General features: G+C 35.7%; 1 protein-coding gene across 1 annotated transcript in view; it reads left to right on the forward strand.

The window, feature by feature from the left end:
* Window positions 1–24,101, forward strand: part of Rassf9 (Ras association domain family member 9) — a 33,865-nt gene extending 9,764 nt beyond the window's left edge. Inside the window, exon 2 of the mRNA XM_042263329.2 lies at window positions 19,118–24,101. Coding sequence (XP_042119263.2) covers window positions 19,118–20,378 — 1,261 coding nt within the window. The 3' untranslated portion in view covers window positions 20,379–24,101. The remainder of the gene's footprint in view (window positions 1–19,117) is intronic.
* Window positions 24,102–24,314: the final 213 nt, after the last annotated feature.

Below are 24,314 nucleotides of genomic sequence, written 5' to 3' on the forward strand. Positions count from 1 at the left end.
TGGATGGAAGTAAAGGAAAATAAGGGAACATCATCGTCACTAAGTAGCATTTATTAAACTCCCACTGTGACAGGCCTGAGCAAGAGAAGGGAACTCCATAAGATGTGCAGAAAGATGTGGGAGGGGGCTGAATCACACAGGCCTAAGACTGAGTCAGTATAATCAAAACAGAAGAACCTAAGAATTGCGAAGCAATATGGTTAGTTTAGCAAACAGCCATAACTATGGTGGTGGTGGTTGACATTTTGCAACTTACTTTACGATGGATATGTTTAGGAAACAACCGTGAATGTTTCTATTACTTTGCCCCACGTAATCAATTGTAGTTGACCTCAGATAATTCTAATAATTTTTATTAGATCGGCCGGTTTATCAGATTGTTTGGTTGAGCTGTTTTATCTCTTAAATTTTAGTTCAATAGTTTTGTGAATAACTGCCCAACTTTTGAAAGCTTTTATTTCCTCAGCTGTGCTGTACAATTAATACATGCTGCATCTGAGGCCTCCTGATGTGCCTATGGTGTATGTTTGCTATTCTCAACCAGGGAGTAGGGTATTTTATAGAGTCTCTAATGCCTTTAAGTTATTCCGGTGTTTGCATTTCTTCTGATCTCTTTCAATCCCACTGGAATTTCCTGCAGTTGTGGTTAGCTGAGGCAAGATGGCAGTGGCTTTGAGAGATCACAATCTCCCACAGAAGAGCCTGTGGGTAACTATTTTTTAGCTCTGCCAATAAGACCTCATATTTTCCTGGAAGCTAGAGCAGATGCCATCGAAAAGCCATGGTAATTTCCATTGCGTAAACATATAATAAATTCCCACATGGAAAAAAAAAAAAGAAGCTCAAGTAAGAAATAGGTCTTCGGAAGCTGCAGATCCTGGATATTTCATTGTTACTCACTGTGCAGGAACTGGCCATATCCTTTAAGGAGGCTACAAAGTATCTGTAGTTATTTCTTTACTTCCTATCCACTTCAAAGGAAGTTTTTTCTTGGAACTGTTAAAATATGCATAAGACTTAGCAACATGATCATTTTGGTACTTTTGGTTTTATTTAGAACTTGATTAAATCATAGTTTATATAATTACATAAATGAAGACATACAATAAAATGCTTTACATAGTCTCTCCTTATTGTACTATTATGTAAAAGTTTTAATGTATTTTACCATCTGAGAAGAAAACACTCATGAGTTACCCCATAACCTATTCTCTCTCTCCCCCCACAAACACATATTTTTATTATATATGTACATTATATATAATATTTATTTATTATATATTCTTATTATGATTTATTATGATTCAAGTTGCTGATTACTGATTTAAAACATCTTGAAATGTTAGGTAAACCCTAATTTGGGTGTCATAAATGAATAGTTGTAAGTCTTATATGGATTATGGTTTTAGGGAAGTGAATAATTAATAGACATATAAGACCTATCTAAACATTTAAAGGGTAGGCAATTACAATTGTCATTTAAAAAAAAACACATATCCAACAATAAATATGTATTTTATCTTGTAATATATACCATATGTTATTTAGTTGATAGGTATAAAGTGACAAAAATTCCCTTGTCTGATATGCAAATATGGTATTAGAACAACAGTATAAGTACAGTAAATGAATAAGAAATTTTATATAGTTGTTGTTGCTATAAGGAATGAAAACAGCATGTCATATTGAAGAGTGCATAGTGGTTTGAAAAGCGGCTTTTAAATGAAGTGTTAAATTGACCAAAAGATTAAGCTATTTAAGGGGCAAGAGAAGACTGTAAAACAGAATGTGTCATGTCTTCATCCTAGAAAAGGGCTTTGTGTTGCATATCACAAGTGATTATGACTGGATTAAAAGAGGAAGAGAAATTCACCAAAGTGTGTAGAGTAAGGGAAATAAATAGTATCCCTCATGCATTTGAAAGGTCAATGTGTCCCTTATATGAAGTCATGGAGAAAGGTTGCAAGCAGCACATGAGAAAACTTGCTGTAATTGTCTTGCCAAAAGGTATTCCCAGCGTAGTGACTAGAAGAATAACAATAGAAGTGGAAAAACGGAATGCATTTGAAAGTAGGATTTATAAGCGTTTAATGTGCGAAGGGACATTTGAAAATGGATAATGAAGAACTTTTAAATTACTTCACTGTAAGTGGTGGTGCCAATAGTTAACATTTTAGAAAATCAGATGTTGAGAACATGTGGGTAATTAATGATTCTGTGTGTGTGCCTTGTTAAGTTTCAAACACTAACTCACTATTCAAGTGGAGATGCTAAAATGAGGTTGATGCTAAAGCTCAGGGCAGGAAATCTGAGTAGAATTGTCTCTTCAATAACAAAGAGAGAGAGGATTACCTGGGTTTTAGAAAACAAAGGCAACGTTAAACTATAAATGAGATGTAAGGTTTGAGTTTAAAAACAATATAGAAAAAAAGAGCATCACAGGTTAAAAAAACAAAAAGACAAAGAGAAAAAGGTGAGGTTCTTGGCATTGCATCAGGGTTGTTGACAGAAAGTGAATGGTTTATTTCTTGGTAGAAATCCCTAACAATCTGTGATTAATCTGGGAGACATAAGGTTAAAAGGAGTGCAGGAAGAACGTCAATAGGTCAATGAGAGGAGAGATAATTAAAGAGATCTCTCAATACAAAAGCGCATAAGGCAGGTTAAGAGTCACCATTGGGGAAAGAATTCAAGTTCAGTGATGAGGGCAGTATCAGGATGGCAGAGAGAAGCAGTGATGACAGCAGTTTTGGTTCTGAGTCACCGAGGATGTAGGTGTGCCACCGTAAAGAGCAGGAAGAAAGTATAACAAGGACAAATTAAGGGAGGGAAGACCAAGGTGAAGAGTGAAAACACAAGGTGTCATTTAAATCTTTCCAAACGTTCTGCCTACAGACACCTGGTGTTTGGACTTATGCACCTGAGAAGAGACTGTGATAGCCTCCATTCATCCTCTCTGTACCACCTTGCTCTGCCTCCATGTGGGGATGATTTATACAGGTCATCACACTCCTGGAGTGGGGCTTTATGGACAAAGAGTACTGGTTTGCAGCCAGTAATTCCGGGCTGACTAATCCAATGATAATCCCACTCAGTCCACATGGAACAACCATCTTTAAACGAGAGAGAGAGAGAGAGAGAGAGAGAGAGAGAGAGAGAGAGAGAGAGAGAGAGAGAGAGAGAGACAGACCGAGACAGAGAATTCCTACCATACTAGATTTCCAGGTGTTGAAGGTGAAAGGTTGAGTATGAGACCATGTGAAAAACAAATTCAAATTAACAAAAACAGAATGTGTTGTTACTGGGTATCCACTAGATTCTGCAGAAATGTGAGGAATGGGTGTCTGTTTCCATTTTGGGTTGCGGGAGCAGGGTTAATATTAAAACAATTTTTTTTAGAGGACAATTTCAGGGAATTTCCCAGAGGAAACAAGAATGGAAGCAGAATGTTATTCAGATGGAAAAAAATGGGCTGTTTTAGGACTAGAATAACAGTCAAAAATACACACACATACATACATATATACATATATGCATATATACATGCACCAGGTTTAGTTCATTCTACCTTGGAAGTCAATACGTAACAGTATATTAGAACAGTCAGAGGCCCACAAGGAATTAGGAATTAATGTAGATGTAAGGAATTGTTTGGCTATGAAATGGAGACAGATCATGAAAAAAAAAATAGTTAATAGAACTCAAACATGAGTTATCTGTGCCTATGGTATTGCATGTCCATTTATTAATGTAAAGAATTTATACTCTTGACATATTCTGACATTTTTTGTCCCCACATTCCCTAAACTTTGCTTTTATTTTTCTTCAGTTCCTTTCTATTACCCGACACATTACCAATTCGCCATATAATGACATCTTCCCCTCAATTATCTTTCTTACACAAATACAAAGGGCAATCTATAATCACTCTCTCTGGTCCGTCACTTTCCACGAACTGTTTAACTCAACACAAAGTGACTGCTACCCCCACTCATTCAAAAAAGAGACAACTTGCTTCTCATTGTCAGGCATCTTCTAATTGCCAAAGTCAGTAGTCATTTTCAGAACTCATGTGACCCGGCCTTTGATAATGTGTTGGGACTTCTTCAAGGTGTTCTTGAAGCCCTCTCATTCTTGACTTCTATGATGCCACTGTAATATGGTCGTTTCTTCTTCTTCTTCTTCTTCTTCTTCTTTCTTCTTCTTCTTCTTCTTCTTCTTCTTCTTCTTCTTCTTCTTCTTCTTCTTCTTCTTCTTCTCCTCCTCCTCCTCCTCCTCCTCCTCCTCCTCCTCCTCCTCCTCCTCCTCCTCCTCCTCTCCTCCTCCTCCTCCTCCTCCACCTCCTCCTTCTTCTTCTAGCTTCCGCTGCTATCAAATTTCCCATAGACCTTGTGTCTTCCATACTTTGAATGTGAAATCCATAGAGCCACCCGTACATTGTAGCTCCTTTTAAAAAAATATTAATATTTCTTCACTCCTTCAGTAGGCCTTGCTATGCCTTAAAAAAGTAATAAATAAATAAAAACCAGTGTGATAAAAGGCATCCTATGGAAGTAGATAGACGCTTTTAGCTTCCACTCTCTTCCTTTGGAATGTTTCTTGAGATAGGTGTTTGATGGCAAACCTGCCATGGTATACTGTTATGGAGAGAGAGGTAGACAGATGCACCTTACCGTCAAGCTTCACTCTACCATTCTTAGGAAGGGCCTTCTGCTTCGAAAGCATAAACATTGTTTGGGGTTGTCAAAGAGGAAGCTAATGCTGGAGGTCCAAATATCTACAACCATCAGTAGAGGCAGCATTCAGGTTGGGTAGCTTCCCTTACAGTAAACATGCTCTGTTCTTATGAAATATTTTTCCATAAAATACAAATGAATAAGGAAACTACTTTCTAGGTAGAGGCAGAGTTAACCCTGGGGAATACACATTGGAATGGGCAAAGAGATTTAATATTTTCTCAGGGTTTTGTCTGGTAAATACCACTGTTAAATATTTACATTTTGATTGAAATCAATTTCCGGAATCCAAACTGTGAGCTCAGTTTACTTAACCCCGGGTAGTCCTCAATGCACATTCTTCTCACACTCCCTTCCCTTTACTGTTTATGGGAATCATGTTCCATATCTACACTGCAGCCCTGGAATGTCAAGGGCTCTCTTCTGCATGACTCCTTTATAGTCTCACTCAAAAACTTAAACGGACATTACTGGAGCATAAAACTAGTAACTGTGTATACAGGCAGATGCCAAATGGTAATGTTCAAAGCGACTTTTTTTCAGCATTTGCCTTGATTAATATTTTGCTCTCCTGCCCTGTTGAACTCTAATTCTCAAAATATTTTAATCAAAAGACTAATAATCTATGTTTGGAGGAGGTTGTTTTGTAGGCTTTATGCTTCATTTAGAAAACTACTGATTCGTATTTTCTCTGTGACCTCAGGAAAATCTGGGTTACTAATGGGGGAAGGGTCAGTGTTTATCTCTTATGATGACAGTGCTTTCTGTAGAGATGCTGTAGCTAGTGTTTGCATCACACTGAGTCTAGTTAGCCCGAAAAAGATTGTGGGTCAGAGCTGTCTCATTTGTTTGTGCCCCATTAATTTTAACTTTTATCACATTCCATTTTGTGAGTTTGTACATGGGTGTGTGTACTTTTAAATAGTCAATGCAAATCATCATTTTATCATAACTATTTCTAACTCATGTATAGCATATTTGCTTGACTTAAAACACCTTTAGTTTTTCAGAGATAGTACTGAAAATATGAAAACAACTGGCCCTGGTGGTACATGCTTTGATTCCAGTACTCTGGACACAGGCAACATGGATCATTCTCTATGAGTTCGGGGCTAGCCTTGTCTACACAGTGAGTTGGCCAGCAGGGACTGCACAGTGAGACCCTGTCTTGAAAGAAAAAAAATAAATTAAAATAGAAAGGAGGCAAGCAAGTGAGCAAGAAAGAAGGGAGAGTGGAAAGAAGTAAAATTAACTTCTCAATACAGCTCTTAAATACTAGGAAGAATGGAGGAATGTATCCAGTTCTAAAACTTATTAAAAATAAATTGAACATTTTCTAAAACATACGAAGACCGACAACTCACTTCAGGAGTATTAGTCAAGATGTGAATGTTTTAAAATTAGTAGCACATCAGCATGTTTTATAATATCAGATTAAAAATCATGTTATTTTTCACACACAGTATCAAGGATTATGTTACTTTCCTATTCAATATTCTGTGAGAAGGCAAATGACACATTTCCTTTTTTGCAGTAAAGAAGGCAGATGAATTTGTGTGCGAAAAACATTTTGTACAGATCATCAATTATCTAAGATGTGCCTAGAATACCAAATAGTTTTGAAAGTATTAAAAGTTAGTGTTTATCTTCTCCTGAGTTTACAGGGAAACACTTAGCATCTTAAGTGCTCTCAGAATCTCTAAAGCAAAGAATTTCCTTCTATGTATTCATGACTAAGCAAAAGTTCTGGGAAGGGCTAGGTAATAAATGTCTTAGAGTTTGTGAACCATCAGATCTCTCTCAGTTAATTAGCTTTGCCACTCCACAGTGGAAGAATCCAGGGACAGAATGTAAACGCACAAGCATACATGTGTCAATAAAGTGTTATGGACACTAATATTTAGTCAGACAATTTCCATGGGTTATGAGATCACTTTTCTCCTTTTAAGAACATTTACAAATTTGAGAAGCACTTTTAGCTCCAAGCATTATCTCTTTCACTTGTTAGATCCCAATTCTAGCAGAGATCGTTGTTCTTTAGGAAAATGTACTGACTGATATAGGACAGAATACCATGCTGTAAGAAGAGTTCATTTAAAAAGGATAGTCAATATGATGAGAAAATATAATTTTGAATAAAATAAGTATATGTGAAATAACCTGTACTTATGCCTCTGTAAAATGGACATAAGAGAAAGACAATGTTACATTGTAATGAGGATTAAATCATTAAAAATGCCAAAATTATTTGGAACAGCACAGTCAGAGCTCACAGCAAGCATCCATTAAGTGTTATTATTATACTGTTGTTTGGTTAACGCCATCACAGAGGTGCAGAAAGGCTATGAGGAAATTAACACCTTTGCATATAGCTTTTACTTCCCAGCTATATGACAATTTCCTGAATAGAAGAGTCAGTTTGTCATCTTTGTTTGTTATTGGACAAGTCTCAAGTTTCTGATGTTCCTGCCTCTGCTTCCTGAGTGCATAGTCTTCTCAGCATTCCAGCACCTTCCTTAAAGTTCAACTAAAAATTAATGGATTTTATAATAACTCGTTATTATATGCTATGTTTCAAATGGGTAGAGTATTTTGGAGTAACTAATAAAATAAAAATGGACTAGTAGACTTATGAACATTTTTTTTTTTCGAGACAGGGTTTTTCTGTGTAGTTTTGGTGCCTGTCCTGGGTCTCGCTCTGAAGACCAGTCTAGCCTCGAACTCACAGAGATCCGCTTGGCTCTGCCTCCCAAGCTGCTGGGATCAACAGTGTGTACCATCACCGTCAGGCAAAAAATACATTTTTTTAATTGCACATTTAATATTTGACCTTATCGAGTTTTACTTATAAATTTCTATGTTGCTGTCATGCCCTCTATTGTAAAGCTAACTGGTCTTAATGTGCAGAAGCATACACATTTTTCTCATAAAATGATAAAACTGGTGCAATGTGTCAGATAAATTAATCACAGTTGCAGGCTGACAATCCATAGTGCTTGGGAAAAGTGCTATTGAGTTAAGAATTATAAACTTCTAGTCTGAAAGTGGCTGTGACATTTCAATTGTTTTTTAGCATCCAATTACGTCATCCTCAATACTTTAAGCTTTATAAGTGGAATATATCTGGGTTTCCAGCCTGAAAACCAATTTATAACCTCTGGCATATACCTTAATTTAATGAACTTGTTCTTTATCAAAAGGAATTCTGTGTTCTTGGTGCTAATGAGATGGATCAGCCGATCCTGGGACTTATGCAGGGACACTTGGCTCGATCTAGGAGGCGGGGAATGGACCTGCCTGGACTGAGTCTACCAGGTCGATCCCGGTCCTTGGGGGAGACCTTGATCTGGAGGAGGTGGGAATGAGGGGTGGGCTGGGGGGAGGGGGAAGGGGGCGAGAAGGGGAGAACAGGGGAATCTGTGGCTATTAGGTTGAACTGAATGGTGTCGTAAAATAAAAAAAAATTAAAAAAAAAGAAATAAACTTAAAAAAAAAGAAAAAGAAAAAGAAAGTGTACTGCTCTTGCAGAGGAACTTGAGTTTTATTCCCAGAACCCATATCAGGCAACTGACAGCTGTCTATAACTTTAGCTCCAGGGCTTGTGATGCCCTACGTCTCCATAAGTACCCGTATTCATGTGCCCATACCAATATACAGACACACATGCAAACACACAATTAAAATTAATCTTAAAAATAATGGATTAAAGGTTTTTAGAGCAATATGTTTTTCTACAACTTATTGCCATGTTTGAGTCTGTGCTAAGTAAGCACATTATAATTCTTTAGTTCCTTGCACAATAATTGTTTCTGAACCTTGTCATGTAGGCTCATTCTGTTGTTTATTGATGTGTTATAATATGAATAGCATATACCTGGAGCTATTGAAAGATTCAAAACCTAATCTTCATTTATCATGAGATTTAATAGCTGATTTCGGTGGAATAAGGTGAGAAAGGCCTGTTTGAAGGAATTTCATAACTGTCATGGTCATTTAGCTTTTTCTTGCTCTCAATAGTTCAAAAATTGAACTATTGTGGGTCACTAAAATCTGTGATTTGGGCTAGCAGTGTGACTTGGTGGATAAAGAACTTATTGGATAATGGTGGGGACATGAATCTGGAGCTCCAGAACCCATATAAAAGCCAGGCAAGTGTGGCAGCCAATTGTCATCCCAACACTCATGAGTCAGAGGCTGGGATTCCCACGTAAGCTAGCTAGGTTGTCTAGCTCATGGGAACCCTGCCTCGATAAATATTGTGGAGTTACAGGGGAAGGCATCAAGTGATGTCAACCTCTGGCAAGTGGGCGCCCATGCATCTGCACCAATGTGTACTCATACAGATACAAATGAAAACATCTGTACACAAACTCACCAAATACGTGCCAAAAATGTTTTCTGCTGCATGATTCCCTAAAATTAATATTTTTATAAAGCACTTAGCTTGTGTTTTTCAGAATACTGGTTACATAACGGTAAATAACATATTCAGCTCTGCATATCGGGGGTTATGCATTCATGAATTAAACCAACCACAGATCTAAAGTATCATAAAAAACGATTGCATCTGTAATGAACACAGACAGACCTCTCAATCCCCTTCTCTATACAAGACAGTTGATCAAAATATACTACATCTTTAATATCTAGGTGTTTTAGAATGATTTAAAGACTATGATAAGAATTGCAAGATAATTGTGTAAATACTGTACAATTTTACAAAGTGGCTTACGCATCTCTTTATTTTGCCATCTTTGAGCTAAGGGATCCAAAAACCAAGAACTATCGATACTGAGAAGTGATTTGATGTTGTGATGATAGTGCTTTTATTTTGTTGCTTCCTATGCATTTAAATTGCACGTTGTTAATAGGGTAAAATAAACTATGGAGGAGTTCACATGTTTTCTTTAATTGGAATTCTTCAAATACCTCATGGGAATTTATTCTATCACATATCTTTTTAAATCTAGGAAGACATTTTCCATTTGCTTATGGAATGGGAATTTTGAACAAAAAGCATTTATTTGTATTCTACTTCCTAGAAGACTACATTATGACATTCTCTTACCTTAACAGAAAAGACTGACAGTATCCAAGTCAGAAACTCTTGCTTCACATCCAACAAATAAAGGCAAAAATAATTAGTTGTTTTTGTTTGTTTGTTCATTGGTTGATAAAGTAACTGATGTGATAAATTAAGATAGGGTTAGGTCCCAGGGAGTTTGGGAGATGGACTCACTGGATAAGGCATTTGCTCCTGTGCTTGATACTTGAGTTCTATTTGTGTGACCTACATGTTGGAAAATATTGGAAGAAGTGACCTGACTTTGGCCCATTGTCCTCTGTCCTGCAAATGTGTAAGGTGTTGTAAACACACACACACACACACACACACACACACACACACACACACACACACACACACACAATTAAATGAATAAATAAGTAAAAATATTTTTAAAAGATCATATTATATTCATGATATCTTTTGAATAACAAAAGTAAACAACGCTACATTCATTGTAGTTTTATTGCTGAGATATTCCAAGAAGGTTGTGGCTGATTGATTTATCTGGTCCTATCTAACATTCTTACAACTCAATAGCCACAGGTGAGAAAAATTTTGTATTATTTCCTGCAGTTGTAGCTGGACATTTCCATTTCATCCTATAGACACCACAGGAATTTTGTCTTGTCTGCCTCTTTCCATAAATTTTGAGAGCTTGGAAATTCCCTTACCTTGCTTTTCTTCTTGCTTTTTCATTCTGTTTAGGGCAGGATAGATTTTAGGAAAAGTGTCAGAGATCAATGCAATGATAATACATACCAGTAACTCCTACCACAGCCAGCCATCATCCAGGTGGCCTTGTTTATTCCCAGAACACTGTACCCACACATCTCCTTTCACCTTACAACCTACACTCCATATTTACTAGCCTGATGTTCTTTCTCAAAGAAGAAGGAAGCTTTGATTAAATATAAGGTGTAAAACCAGGGGTTTCTATCAACTAAAAGTCTTATTTTGAGTGTGTGTGTGTGTGTGTGTGTGTGTGTGTGTGTGTGTGTGTCTTTAGTGTGTTTTGACAGCATACAAATGCAAAAGTCATATTTCTTCCAATCAGCTAATTAAGTCGGTTACTTTATGTTATATTTAATAGAGGGCTAGCATTCATCAACATTAGTATTCAACTATGTGAGACTCAATATCTCCTTTGTTTTCTGCTTTTCATACATTTTTTTTCTAGGAGATTCCATAGAAAATGGAAAAAAAAACAGGCAAAAGTAAAGCTCAGGTAAATTTTTAAGTCTATGAGCCATTTAAGCTAGGATTTCCTAAACATTTTCCACTCCTAACTACTTTTTGACCCCCAAAATTTTATATAATCCAAATCTATCAGTATTCTACATATTTGTAAAAGTCAGATGTTTACTGACAATAAATCACAAAGGTACTACTTCACTTAAAATATTATTTTGTATACATTATATTAAACTATTTATTAAAATATATTCAAATTTTCACACTAATAATATGGATGTGATTGTTTTTACCCTAAAAATTAAAATTCAGTAGGGCAGTGGTGGCACATACCTTTAATTCCATCATTTAGAAGGCAGAGGCAAGTAGAGCTCTGTGAATTTGAGGTTAGCCTGGTCTAAAAAGTGAGGTCCAGGACAGCTGAGGCTGTTACACAGAGAAAACCTATCTTGAAAAAACAAAAAGAAAAGAATAATTAAAATTAATTTTTTTAATATTTGCATAGGATGAAGAGTATACATCTCAGGTTTGATAGGTTTTTAGTTATGATCATCAATGCTGACAGGGCAGTTTCACACAAACACATCATATAAAATGGCAGAAGTATATTTATGAAATAGTTCAGAAACTGTTAGAAAGTCTGTCTTCACCCCCAAGTCAAAATCCATTTAATTTTCATGAAATTGAAGTCAGCAACTCAAAAAGGAAAATTTGAAACTGAATATTCTAATGCAGTCCAATGCAAAGATATTCTTTTCTGATACTTACGTGCTCAGTGATTTTGCTAGGAGTGTATTAAGGTTATTGTATTTCTAAAAAAAGCAAACTTTCTATCTAAGGTAAAAAAGAACCCATTATAGTTTGGACACTCATTAGTGTTAAATCTGAGCCAGGTGTTTCTCATAGCAACAGCTACTGTTGTGTGGGGTGACACCATGCAGGATACCTAGTAAGCTTGTGTTCAGAACCAAGACTACAGTGAAGCTGTACAACACAGAGCATATAGCCAGAAACACCTTAGATCCATTGTCTGCTTTATTCTAAGTAATTTGGGGTAAATTGCACACTTAAAAAAAAAAAAACTTTGATTATTGCCATTTTTTTTTGAACCCTTGCCTTCAGTTACCTTAAAGCCAATATGGAGTCTTGATTCACATTTGAAAGAGTTATGCATTAAACAGTGTCATTATTGGCATTTTAGACCAGACAGTTCCTTGCTGCAAGGGACCCTTTTGTGAATTTTAGGATATTGTGTTACGGACCTCTACACAGTAGAGAGCGTATGGCAACTGATGTGTAACTAAAAGTGTCTGCAAACACTGACAGTGTATTCTGAGATGTAAAGTAACCTGGTGTGGAAGACCATTCAAAGAATCTTCAGGTTAAAAAATAGGTTGTAGTAATAAGGAAGAAATAGAGACCTGCCTTTGGGTATCAGTTAGGACTAATGTGTCCCCAGTGCTTCTCAGCTCACTGTCTTTCAATAAGATTATCACAGTTTTCAGCACAAATGTCGCTAGTATAAAAGACCTGAAAAAAAAATCTGAATTTCAAAAATAAAGACTTGTTCTACAGAGGTTCAAGTGACAAAGACATTTTATTTCAAACCTGCCCTGTGCATGACAGCTAAATTGTATTCATATTATACTTTCCAGGCTGGCCTAAGAAAAAAAGGATTTTTATATAGAGTCTATGGAAAAATGTTTCCCGAATTCCAAACCTTATTATAATGTATGGATTATATCACAATGTTAAATGTAATACTTGATTGACAAGGATACTCTATGAATTAATTATCTTCAGTTATTTCTACTGATTGTTATTGTTTTAAAATTTGGATCTCTATGGAGTAAACAATTATACGGGTAAGTTTTATGTATTTGCATTCATCTATATTGTTGTCTGCTAGATTCTTTTAAGAAAATCTGCTCTTTAATTCTCCACAACTGCTTCAGTGTCTGGTCCATTTGGATGACTAAAAACTAATGTCAGTTCATCCATTTGCCTTCTTCTTCAGATTTACATGCGGCACCTTGTATAAAGACATAATTTAGGGGTCTTCATTTGGCATTGTAATGCCATGGATAATATTTTACTTAATTTTATTTTATAGCTTCAAGACTTAAGTTTTTAAATTTATCTTCTCATGCTTTTTTCACAGCAGTTATTCAATGGAATGTTTGATAGTGTGAATATTGAATATCTAAGCCCACCCGTATTAACTGTGTAAAATTTGTGGCTCTAAATTTAATTATTAATGAGTGAATATTTTGTGTTAGTTATAACACTCAATGTTGTTTCAAAAAAATCATATAATTATATTGAGAGTGACTCTCTTTATAAACAGTGCTAAGCCACTGGGATGCAAACAGCAAGTTGAAGTGAATCATTAGACTATGAGATATTTTAAATTAAAAAACATTAAAGTTGGTTGTAATGTGCTTAGAAACTGTTAGTTTGTATATTGAAGTGCCCTACAAATGTATTTGTGGCTCTAGTCATTAAAAATTCATTAGATTGTGAGGGTTCTAATTTCACCTATACCACATTATGAATTCATAGATATTCTGATATATAGATTTATCAGAATCATATCTGATTCTAAGGAACAGATAGAGGCAATGGAACATTTGGGACATGCTCTTGATGTTTAGACCTGGTCACTAGCTCTTTCTTCTTGCTCACGACCTCTTGGCTGTGATAAGATGGGCATTTCTGCTCTGCTGAGCTTTCTCCACCATGATGATTTACCTCAGCAGTTCCAAGACCTAATGGAGCCACCTGACCATGGATTGTAGTTTCTTAAACTGTGAGCCAAACTAAATCCTCCCCATCTTGAGCTGTTTTCTCAGGCATTCTGCCACAGCAATTGAGTCTGATTAATGCTCTCCAAAACAATCAAAAACAAAACCAACACAAACTATACTCTCATATATAAGTGTAAACATTTTTTTTCAGATGACAATGCCCTACTACATTAGCCATGGGTCGCAATCACTGCAATTGCATTCACTAGATAAGCACTATTTATTACATTGCATCACAAACCAAGTTATCACACTAAGTTTGTATTTTCAACCTTTTGTTATGTATATATTTGTAGATAGCATGGCTTTCGCCAGATAGCACATTTCTAAAAATTGGTATGCTAGGTCTAAACTCCAGCATAAACTAAAGATTAGGAAACAAGCACTACTTTCTAAAGTTTTGCTGATAAATTTTTTATCAATATCAGATGATTAAATTTTGCAATATTCAAAGGACACAAGTATTTTTTAAGAACCTATTAAGAATTCTAATTTGTTTTAACGGTTGTGGATGTTTATTTTGATTGTTTTAGTCTTGACTTTTTTTAATTTTATGAAACACTAAGGATCATCATTCTTCTACAACAGTCTAGCATTTGAATATACTTAATATACTAAGGAATTTAGAAGCAAAACTGTCACTAATAGTGTACTCTTTCTGACCCAACACCTGGTTCCCATAGTGTGCCAGAGACAGTCTTGTAAATCATTCCTGTCTTTGTACTATATACAGTTCCAATAGAAAAGGAGATTAGGAAATATTTGTTGAGTGGGTGAATAGAAACTCAGTGAAAGCAGGATCATAAAATAACTCATTTTCAAAATCCTAAGCCAGCTACAAAATATCCTTTAGACATGACAAAACATATGAAAGCTGTGAAAGTTTTATTGCCTAAATTCAGTAATAAGTGGTCATTACATTTAAATGTGCTAAGTCAAGTTGCAGAAGTTTTAAAAAATTACTTTGATTGAATAATGACTATAAAAAATTCCCCCAAATATTTTGTAATGGTTGACACTGGAAAATACATAAACATTGGTTGGATGTTTGAAAAAAGATATTTTTAAAAGGCTCAGACACAAAATATTCAACAGTAACATATATATTTTTATAGAGGTGACAGAGGCCCATCCACAAGAGCTACAGAGGTAAGACAGATATAAGTAGTGAAATATACGTAAAGTAGGTCACATAATGAGAACCACCAACACATCACTGTGGTTAGTGGCCTATGCACACATCTTTGTAACTGACAACATTCAATACTATAATAAATGTTTTGTATTATATCTTGTAGAATTATGAGTAATCAGTACAAAAAAATACATGGAATGGTTTATTAAAAAGACATACTGTAAAAATACAACTGGTATTCCAAAAAAAAAAAAAAAATTAGCTCAGAGCCAGTGAGATTATGAGATCATAATAAAGTCCCCAATTGTTTTTTATGTAATATTGAATAAATAAAATTTTCTTCTTGCCTGTAATGAACATTATTGCAGCTTGATGGCCAAAGCTAAAGATTATCCACCCTTTGGGGCAGGGAAAATTCAGTGGGTAAGAACTTGATTCAAAGTAGGAAACATCCAGTTGGTGTAGGAGCTCTGGAGATGTTGGGCAATGGCCATGCACATCATTATGGCACTTCATAAAATGCATTCTCTGCTCCCTTTTTAACAGTGTCATTCATACTTCTAATATAGGGCTCAAGAACGCATAGGTCAGGTGACAACTACTATGGAAGATGAGAACTAAATACAAAGGGAACAGCAATGGCTATATTTTGTTTGTTTGTTTTGAATATACAGGTTTTGTCAGCTAATGGAGATGTCCAAGGCAGCCAGAAAATCTTCACTACTGTGTCAGCTTAGAAACATGAGTAGTCTTTTAAAAGTATTATAGAAGTTCATACATTCCTGCACACTTTCCCCATGGCTGCAAATGAGAGAAGTCCTTCTAGATGATTCGATTGCTTTGCAGTGACTATGAGTCGATTCTTCTCTTAAGATAATGTTTTAATGATAAAGTTCAATAAAAATAGCACATTTTTTTTATTTAACCCACATCTCTAAAGCATCCAATTAATGAACTTGGAATATCCTCATGCTTTTTTTTTTTATTTGTGAATTGAAATTGATATCTGCTGCCTATAGAATTGTGACAAGTGAATGATTTAATGTATGGCAGATATGAGAAGAAAGTCTGAAATATTTCAAATTTTTTATATTTCATTACTATGATTTCTAATATTGTATTTTTAAATTTCTTATTTTATTTGTTTTGATGTAGGGCTCTGTGTGTGAGTATGTGTGTATATGTGTGTGTGTTTATGTGTGTGTGTGTTTGTGTGTGTGTATGTGTGTACATGCCACTGAAGGCATGTGGAGGTAGAAAAACAATTTGTAAGAGTCAGTTCTGTACTATAAAATATGGATTCTGGGGGTCATTAAACTCAGATGGGCAGCTATCTTGTTGGGCCAATATTATGTATATTGAGTAGATTTTTGCAAACCCCAAACATTTAAATAACTAACTTAAAATTTTTCCTTTTTAAATATTATAGCTATTTGTACTATCATCTAATGTTGATAATTAAGACAAAACTCAAGTTTATATTTTATGTTTTATGAAAAATCATAATATTATGATTATTATTATTTATATTACATAATTATATTATATTATATATATTATATATATTATTAATATTAATATTATATAACATATAATAAGGTGTGATTAATCAAAACTGCAGAATGAGTTACTGCTATTAAAATCATCAAAGCTGAAGTAATCAATGCCTAACCAAAAAGCATAAAAACATTTACAGTAATTTTGAGTATTTTATATACAGGGCTAAAACTCTTAAAAGTGTAGACTTATTTACAGCTAATTTATACCTTATTTCCATGACACAGATAGTAATTGGTCTTTACAAATTTCTTTGCAAACACTCTTTTTTTTTTTGTTTTGTTTTTTTGAGACAGGATTTCTCTGTGTAGCTTTGCGCCTTTTCCTGGAACTCACTTGGTAGTCCAGGCTGGCCTCGAACTCACAGAGATCCGCCTGGCTCTGCCTCCGGAGTGCTGGGATTAAAGGCGTGCGCCGCCGCCTGGCCACACTTCTTTTTATTAAGAACATTGTTGTGCATTTTTTCTCTACTAGTAAGAATATAATGTTTTTGTTGTTCTGAATTCTAACACATTTTGTGTGCCATGTAATTAGCCAATGAACTATAAACATAGACAAAATACCACATTTCTTTTAAAAATATCTTATTCAGCATGATTTACTAAGTGAAAACATTTTGGAAGATAATTGTCAAAATCCAGTATAGATTTTGGCTCATGCTATAAAATTCCATAGTTGAATATTTCATTTTACTAAGTCTTCTGCTAGGGAATGATTTTGATCTTTTATGGTTCTTAGTGTCACTGATTTTCTTCCTCTTCATCTCAGAAACCAATAGCTAAAGGGAGACGTGTATTCCACATGAAAGAAAATCCATTGAATAGTATTAGTGAGTTCTGCTAAACTTTACATTCTAAGTGCTGAATGAAATAGTAACAATGTCTTTGGTAACTTCTTCATTGAATATATGGCTCAGGATTATTACATAAAGTGATGAATGAATTTGCCTTAGCACGCACAGCAAATCTCTTTACACTCATGCATTTCATGGCATCATAAATCACATTGGAGTATAAATTATATCACTTGTTTGCTAGCATTCTTTAGAAAGGTATTGTGAAAGACACAGTCCATGTGATTTACACTCACAATGGAAATAAGATTTTAACAGTTCTCTAGGGAGAGTATTAGCAATTATGGAGTTCCCTTGCTTTTTAACTTAAGAAAACTATTTTTATCCACCTCTGGACAAATACTCTTTTATATTTTAATTTACATTTGAGTTCACACAGGGGTTTCTGCCATATATTTGCAGTAATAAGAGGCACTTTATGTAACTGGACACTTTATGTAACTATGGACTTTAGAAACATAACCTTAAGGAAGTGATTAAGGTTGCATATAATCATATATTAAAAAATAGAGTGTAGCCACATATGGCCATGTGTCTTTTCTATGTCTTGCCAGAGGATACCACTATACTACAGTGGGATTTTTATCAGAAAGAAGTCTTCATTAGATGAAATCCCTAGGCCTTGTGCATTTAGAACAGTGAGCCATAATAAAACATTTGTTCACCTTTAGAAAGTAGTCTGTTTCAAGTAATTTGTTAGATAGTATATATATATATGTGTGTGTGTGTGTGTGTGTGTGTGTGTGTGTGTGTGTGTGTGTGTATGCCCTTCATAGCAAAAAGAGGAAATGCTATCAAATCTATGGGCATGCATACTCCACCTCAAATCTCTTTCTAATGTTTCTGTGTCTAAAGCAATAATCCTGTAGACCATCATCTTTTCATCTTTACCCAACACTGTTGTATAGGACAGGCGGGTGAAGGAAGCTGGTCATTTAAGGCATGTCTTTGGGACCATGATTCTTTCCTGTTGGGACTCTGTTTTGTTTCTTATTTATCACATTACAAGCTGTCTCTCCTGTCTACTATACTCCCTGCTCCACATGCCTCTTATCCTACCCTGATGTTCTTCCCAAGTATTTGGAACCAAGTGCCAGAAAGAAGCCTCTGAAACTGTGAATGAAGCCTTCCTCCCTTGAGTGGTCTATGCAAATGCAAAAAAAAAAATTGACATATGATACTACTTTTGTAACAGATTGCTGTATAACCATCTTATTTGTTCATTGCTTTCCTGTTTGTGCTGTAATGTCAGCCATGCTTGTGCAGAGTTGGCATAAGAATTTGCTCAAGGAAAAAAATGGCTGCATTGAATACAGAACCGCAGAGTCAACTATTTTGGACTCTATGTAATACCTAATCTGACCCTTTTTACCTTTATTTACCTGTTTTTACTTTAATCTTAAGACTCCAGCATAAAGGGAAATGTCTCATCCCATGTCTTCTTTTGTCTGTCTGTCATCATTGTCACAGTATCAGTTCTGCCAACATGGCAAGACTAATTTTAAAAGATTAAATAAAAAAAAAAAATCACTTCAATTGTTTTTCAGTGACAGGTTGCCCTTTCCATAACCAGCTAAAAGGGACAGTTGAATACAAAAATCTGAAAGTTTTGCGTTCATGCCTTAGAGAACACCTTCCTATTCTGTAGTCACAACCTCAAAGTATGTCCCTCATTAAAGGTAGAGGCAAGAAAAGGCTTTAATGCCAAACCACCATTCTGCGTTTACACAGGTGGTGACAGAAATGTAATACTCTTTGTTTTCCTTTTAGATCTCCAACTAAAGACATGGATCCCGAAGAGAAGGAAATCGTGGTTTGGGTTTGCCAGGAGGAAAAGATTGTCTGTGGATTAACCAAACGCACCACCTCCACCGACGTCATCCAGGCTTTGCTGGAGGAACATGAGGCTACGTTTGGAGAGAAGCGATTTCTGCTGGGCAAGGCCAGCGACTACTGCATCGTGGAGAAGTGGAGGGGCTCGGAGCGGGCCCTTCCTCCGCTGACGAGGATCCTGAAGCTGTGGAAGGCGTGGGGAGATGAGCAGGCCAATATGCAGTTTGTTTTGGTTAAAACAGACGCCTTTCTGCCAGTTCCACTGTGGAGAACGGCCGAAACCAAACTAGTGCAAAACAGTGAAAAACCCTGGGAGCTCAGTCCTGCGAATTACATGAAAACTTTGCCACCGGATAAACAAAAACGAATCGTCCGGAAAACCTTCCGGAAACTGGCTAAAATTAAGCAGGACACGGTTTCTCATGATCGGGACAATATGGAGACTTTGGTTCATCTAATTATTTCTCAGGACCACACTATTCACCAGCAAGTCCAAAGAATGAAAGAGTTAGATATGGAAATTGAAAAATGTGAAGCTAAGATCCACTTGGACCGGGTAGGGAACGATGGGGACGATTATGTTCACGCGGCGTATTCAATGCCCAGGCTCAGTGAAAATGAGCAAAAGCTCGACTTCCAACCCGAGGACAGCCAGGCTCTGGTGGACCTGAATGAGAGTGAGGGAATGGCACAGTTGGAAGAACGATTGCAATACTATAGAGTGCTCATCGAAAAGCTCTCGGCTGAAATTGAGAGAGAGGTGAAGAGCTCGGGCTTCGACGGCAGTGAGGATCCAGAGGGGGCAGCTGCAGGTGAAGTAGAAAGCCCGGATTTAGAAAACGTGAAGTGCGATCTGGAGAAAAGTATGAAAGCCGGTTTGAAAATCCACTCTCACTTGAGTGGCATCCAGAAAGAGATTAAACACAGTGACTCATTGCTTCAGATGAAAGCGAGAGAGTACGAACTCCTGGCCAAGGAGTTCAGTTCGCTGCACATTAGCAATAAAGATGGATGCCAGTTAAAAGAAACCAGAGGGAAGGAATCCGAGGCTCCCGGCAGCTGCGCGGAGATCCCTCCATTAACTCAAAGGGTGTTCAACACATACACCAATGACACAGATTCAGACACTGGCATCAGCTCCAACCACAGCCAGGACTCTGAAACAACGCTGGGCGATGTGCTCCTATTGTCAACTTAAGGCAGAGGCCTTCTTTCTGACCATTAGTGACGTTTCGTGTGATGTAACAAGTAACTCTATTCCATGTATAACTCTGTGAAATCATAAACTGTGCTAAAATATTCAGTAGTTAATAATAATAAAAAAAACTCGTGAACATCATTGTTTGTTTTCATAGAGCGTTTCCAATTTGACTTTCTTACAGGTTCAAGCAATGAACTGTGTATCAGGAATGCAGCAGATCTAGCTGGTGGTTACATAACGCAGAAACAATGTAATGGGGATTGATTAATGATTCCCCCACATGAGACATGAGTGACACGAACTTAAAAACAGTTCCCAACTTTGTTCATCAAACTATCCATACTGCAAGCATCAAGAAGTAGCATGAACATGTTTGTCATTTTTGACAACATTGTATCATGAGAATGTTTAAATCTGATAGTACAGATCCATCCCTACATTTTATGTGTCCAATATGGATCAATTCAAATCTTGTGTTTTCAGTAGTCAGACTGTAAAATGCAGTGTGTGTGTGTGTGTGTGTGTGTGTGTGTGTGTGTGTGTGTGTGTCTTCTTCGCTGCTGTCTGCTTAAGTCTAAGGGACAGGAAGCTGTTGGGACATGTATAATTCCTGACAGTCAATCAGTTTGGGCACAGATGAGACAAAGTCAAGTGCTACAATCAGCTTTTTTTTTCCTTCTTCCCCAAGCAGGTCTATGATGATCACCAGCTACACATAAGCTTTTACTATCTGTTCATTAGATTTTCTATCCACCAGTGCTATGTGCAGGTTCATTATTTGGGGATGAATAGGGTAGGCTACAGAAGATCTCAGCCATAATTTTATTTATGCCCTCTTAACTGTGTACGTTGAAGTGGAATTTACTGTTGTTTGTGTGGATACAGCAGTGTTTTGTTTTCTGGGAACATACAGAGTAGAACTGAATGTTTATTCTCATATACTACAATCCAGCCATCAGGGGACTTCCCGGGTGCTTAAAGCAGCTCAGTACTTTTAAGATGTCCCAAGCACAATAACAGAAATTCAAGAAAAGAATGGATCATCTGGATTCTGTCTTCACTCACATGAAAAAAATAGTGTTTTCCTTGATTTTAAAATAGACTTTTCCTCTCTCTCCTGCCCATCTGCTAGCTTATTTTTCCTTCACATCTCTCTTCTCTTTCTCCTTTCTCTGCAGTAAAGGCAGGATGCCATCAGAGCCAAAGTAAATAATTTTATTGCTTTGTTGTGAACGGAATGTTGGTGTTCCTTAATTTTCTTTCATTAGCACATTTCACTCATGTCAGGATACATAAAGCAGAAATGTTTGCTCTATTTATAGTATGTAGACATTAGCCATTATTCCTGGAATGTTTGCCTTTTATACAAATGGTGCAACTTTTAACCGTTCTCTCTTTTTAAAGTTTTATAGATTTTTTTCAGCTTTGTTGCAGATTCAATGTCTTTAATTTGCTCCTAAAGTGTCCCATTCCTTGTCCTTTACTTGCTTCATGTATCTTTGGGAAGATACTTGCATTTCAATAGTGTTTCACAGCTGAGAAGCACCTATGTTACCATTAAAAAAAGATATTTTAAGGCCATACAATAGGAATTTCTATTCCATGAAAATACTTGGATAAATAGTAAGTGCTCATGTTGACATAAATTATATTTCTAAAGGAAGATTAGAATAGTCATTTGTAAAAGGGAAGTTCATGTGGCTAACAGGCCATCAGATCACTAAAGCACATGCTAAACTGTTGATGTATTGATTGTTACTAATAAAGATTGAATTCAGAAGATTATCATAAATGATAAGCCATTTGGTACTTTGTTCTCCTAAAATGAAAGTTATCTCTTTGGGTTATGTGTTTAGAAAGAAAATACGTGTTGCACATCTCTGTATGCAATTTGATAGCATTATCTAAAATCAAATACAGGTATGATAATAATTAATCACAGTTTCACTATAGGAACTTTGAAATAACTACTGGTTTCACAGTTACTTACAATGATGGTGTATAAGGTGCAATTCTGCATTTTACTGTTAAGAATGTTTAAAACTTCTGTTAGAATCCCAATTTTTTAAACTCATTGTAGAATTTGCATTTTCCTTAATATTTAAAATATATTCGTTTCCTTGGTCATTATATTAAGTCACATAGCAAGTATTTTCCATGGCGAAACTCTAATAGAGTTAAATATGAACATATTTATACAGATAGAAATAATGATCTCATGGATATTATGCTATTTATTGTTTAATTGATGGTTAAGCTTATAAATACAGGACTTGAAAGTTTAATGCTTTAATTATCTTGAGAAACTTAGTGAATTACAAACCCTTAAGTAGCCTGGCAGATTAACCATGAAATGGCCATATGCAGCTAGAAGAGGCAAGCCACAGTTGACAATGCTTGTTTTTCCCAGGACTAGGTTCTCAGAGCATGCCTTATGCATTTCCCGCCCCCACATCTGGTGGCCTCTTTCATTCTCCTCTTCCTATACACCGAACTGCTACCGAGTTCCATTTCTTTCATTTTCTCCTCTTTTTTCTTTTTGTTTGTTTTGTTTTTTAAGACAGGGTTTCTCTGTGTTGCCTTGGGTGTCCTGGAACTCCCAGTGTAGACTTCAGCCTCCCAAGTGCTGGGATTAAAGACATGCGCCACCACACCCAGCAACTACCTACATTCAGCGTGCTTAAAAAAGTGTTCTCTTCTTTCACATAATTGTGCCCCATCTTGGCAGTTCTAATTTATTATCTCTGAACTTACAAATATTTTGGATGTACTTCTTTTGGGCTTCTCTTCTACATTGGGCTGTATATATTTATGTAACCATCTCACTCTACTCACCCAGTGGAGTTTTTATCTTACTATTTTATTATCTGCCTTTCCAACTTGATTGGTTATTACCAACTTCTTAGCCTCTTGTTCCATTTGTGAAGTCAGTTGCTGAATTGCAAAGGGCTTTATCATGTTTTATGAATATTTTACATCTACTTACTTGTGCAATTTGTATATAGCATGCATGTAAGCAGGCTTAAAAATATTAGCATGCATACACCCTATAAATTTAGGGAGTTAATACTAAATCTTTACATTGCTATGAATTTTATCTATGTGACATCATTTTTAATTAACATAAAAATACATTATTAGGGGGCACTATGTGATATTTCAGTACATATATACATTTGCATAAAGTTTAAGTCAGGAAAAGCATTCATTTTTTTTATTAACAGAGTTTCTAACTTAAAACAACTCATATGCCTTTTAACTTAATGGCAATGTTATAACATCTAAGCATGTGCATTTAAAAGAAAAAATTGCATAGTGTTGGGTTTGAAGTAGTAGACACTCAAGATCTTTTAAATGCCTAATTAAATCTCTGCATCATTTTTCTTCTTAATAGCAAAGTTATAATGCTGTATTATTATATAAAGGCTTTTCTAACCCATTAAAATTTTATTTTTGTATTTATTTAAACTTCTACTGTATATGACAAAATATATTTCTGTGGCTACATTTTATAAATTTTCAGAGTAGAGTTATTGTTATATTTAAGACATATTTTTCTAGTGACAAAGGAACGCAGCTTAATCCCGAGATAGCTTTAAAAGTAACATTAGACTGCTTCTTTTCATACTTCCTTATTGGTTTGATAAACTTCATGTGATAAATATAAAGTTTCATTTCTTTGAGTTATAACTGATCCAGAAAAATAAAAGATTATTGTATCCTGTCTGAAGTATTTTCTTTATTTAAATAGTTATATTTCAAACAAATTGCAATCATTTGTAATTGCATAATTGCTGAGATAAACTAGCTAATACATTTTATTTTCAAATTGGTTGGTATTTCTTGACAAAACAAATGTATAGTAAATAATATCTAAGAAAACTATTTAATAGGTTTCATATGTACTTGTTCCAATTTCTTATGGAAGTATGC

Source organism: Peromyscus maniculatus, chromosome 18 (assembly GCF_049852395.1).
Source record: "Peromyscus maniculatus bairdii isolate BWxNUB_F1_BW_parent chromosome 18, HU_Pman_BW_mat_3.1, whole genome shotgun sequence".
NCBI lineage: Eukaryota > Metazoa > Chordata > Mammalia > Rodentia > Cricetidae > Peromyscus > Peromyscus maniculatus.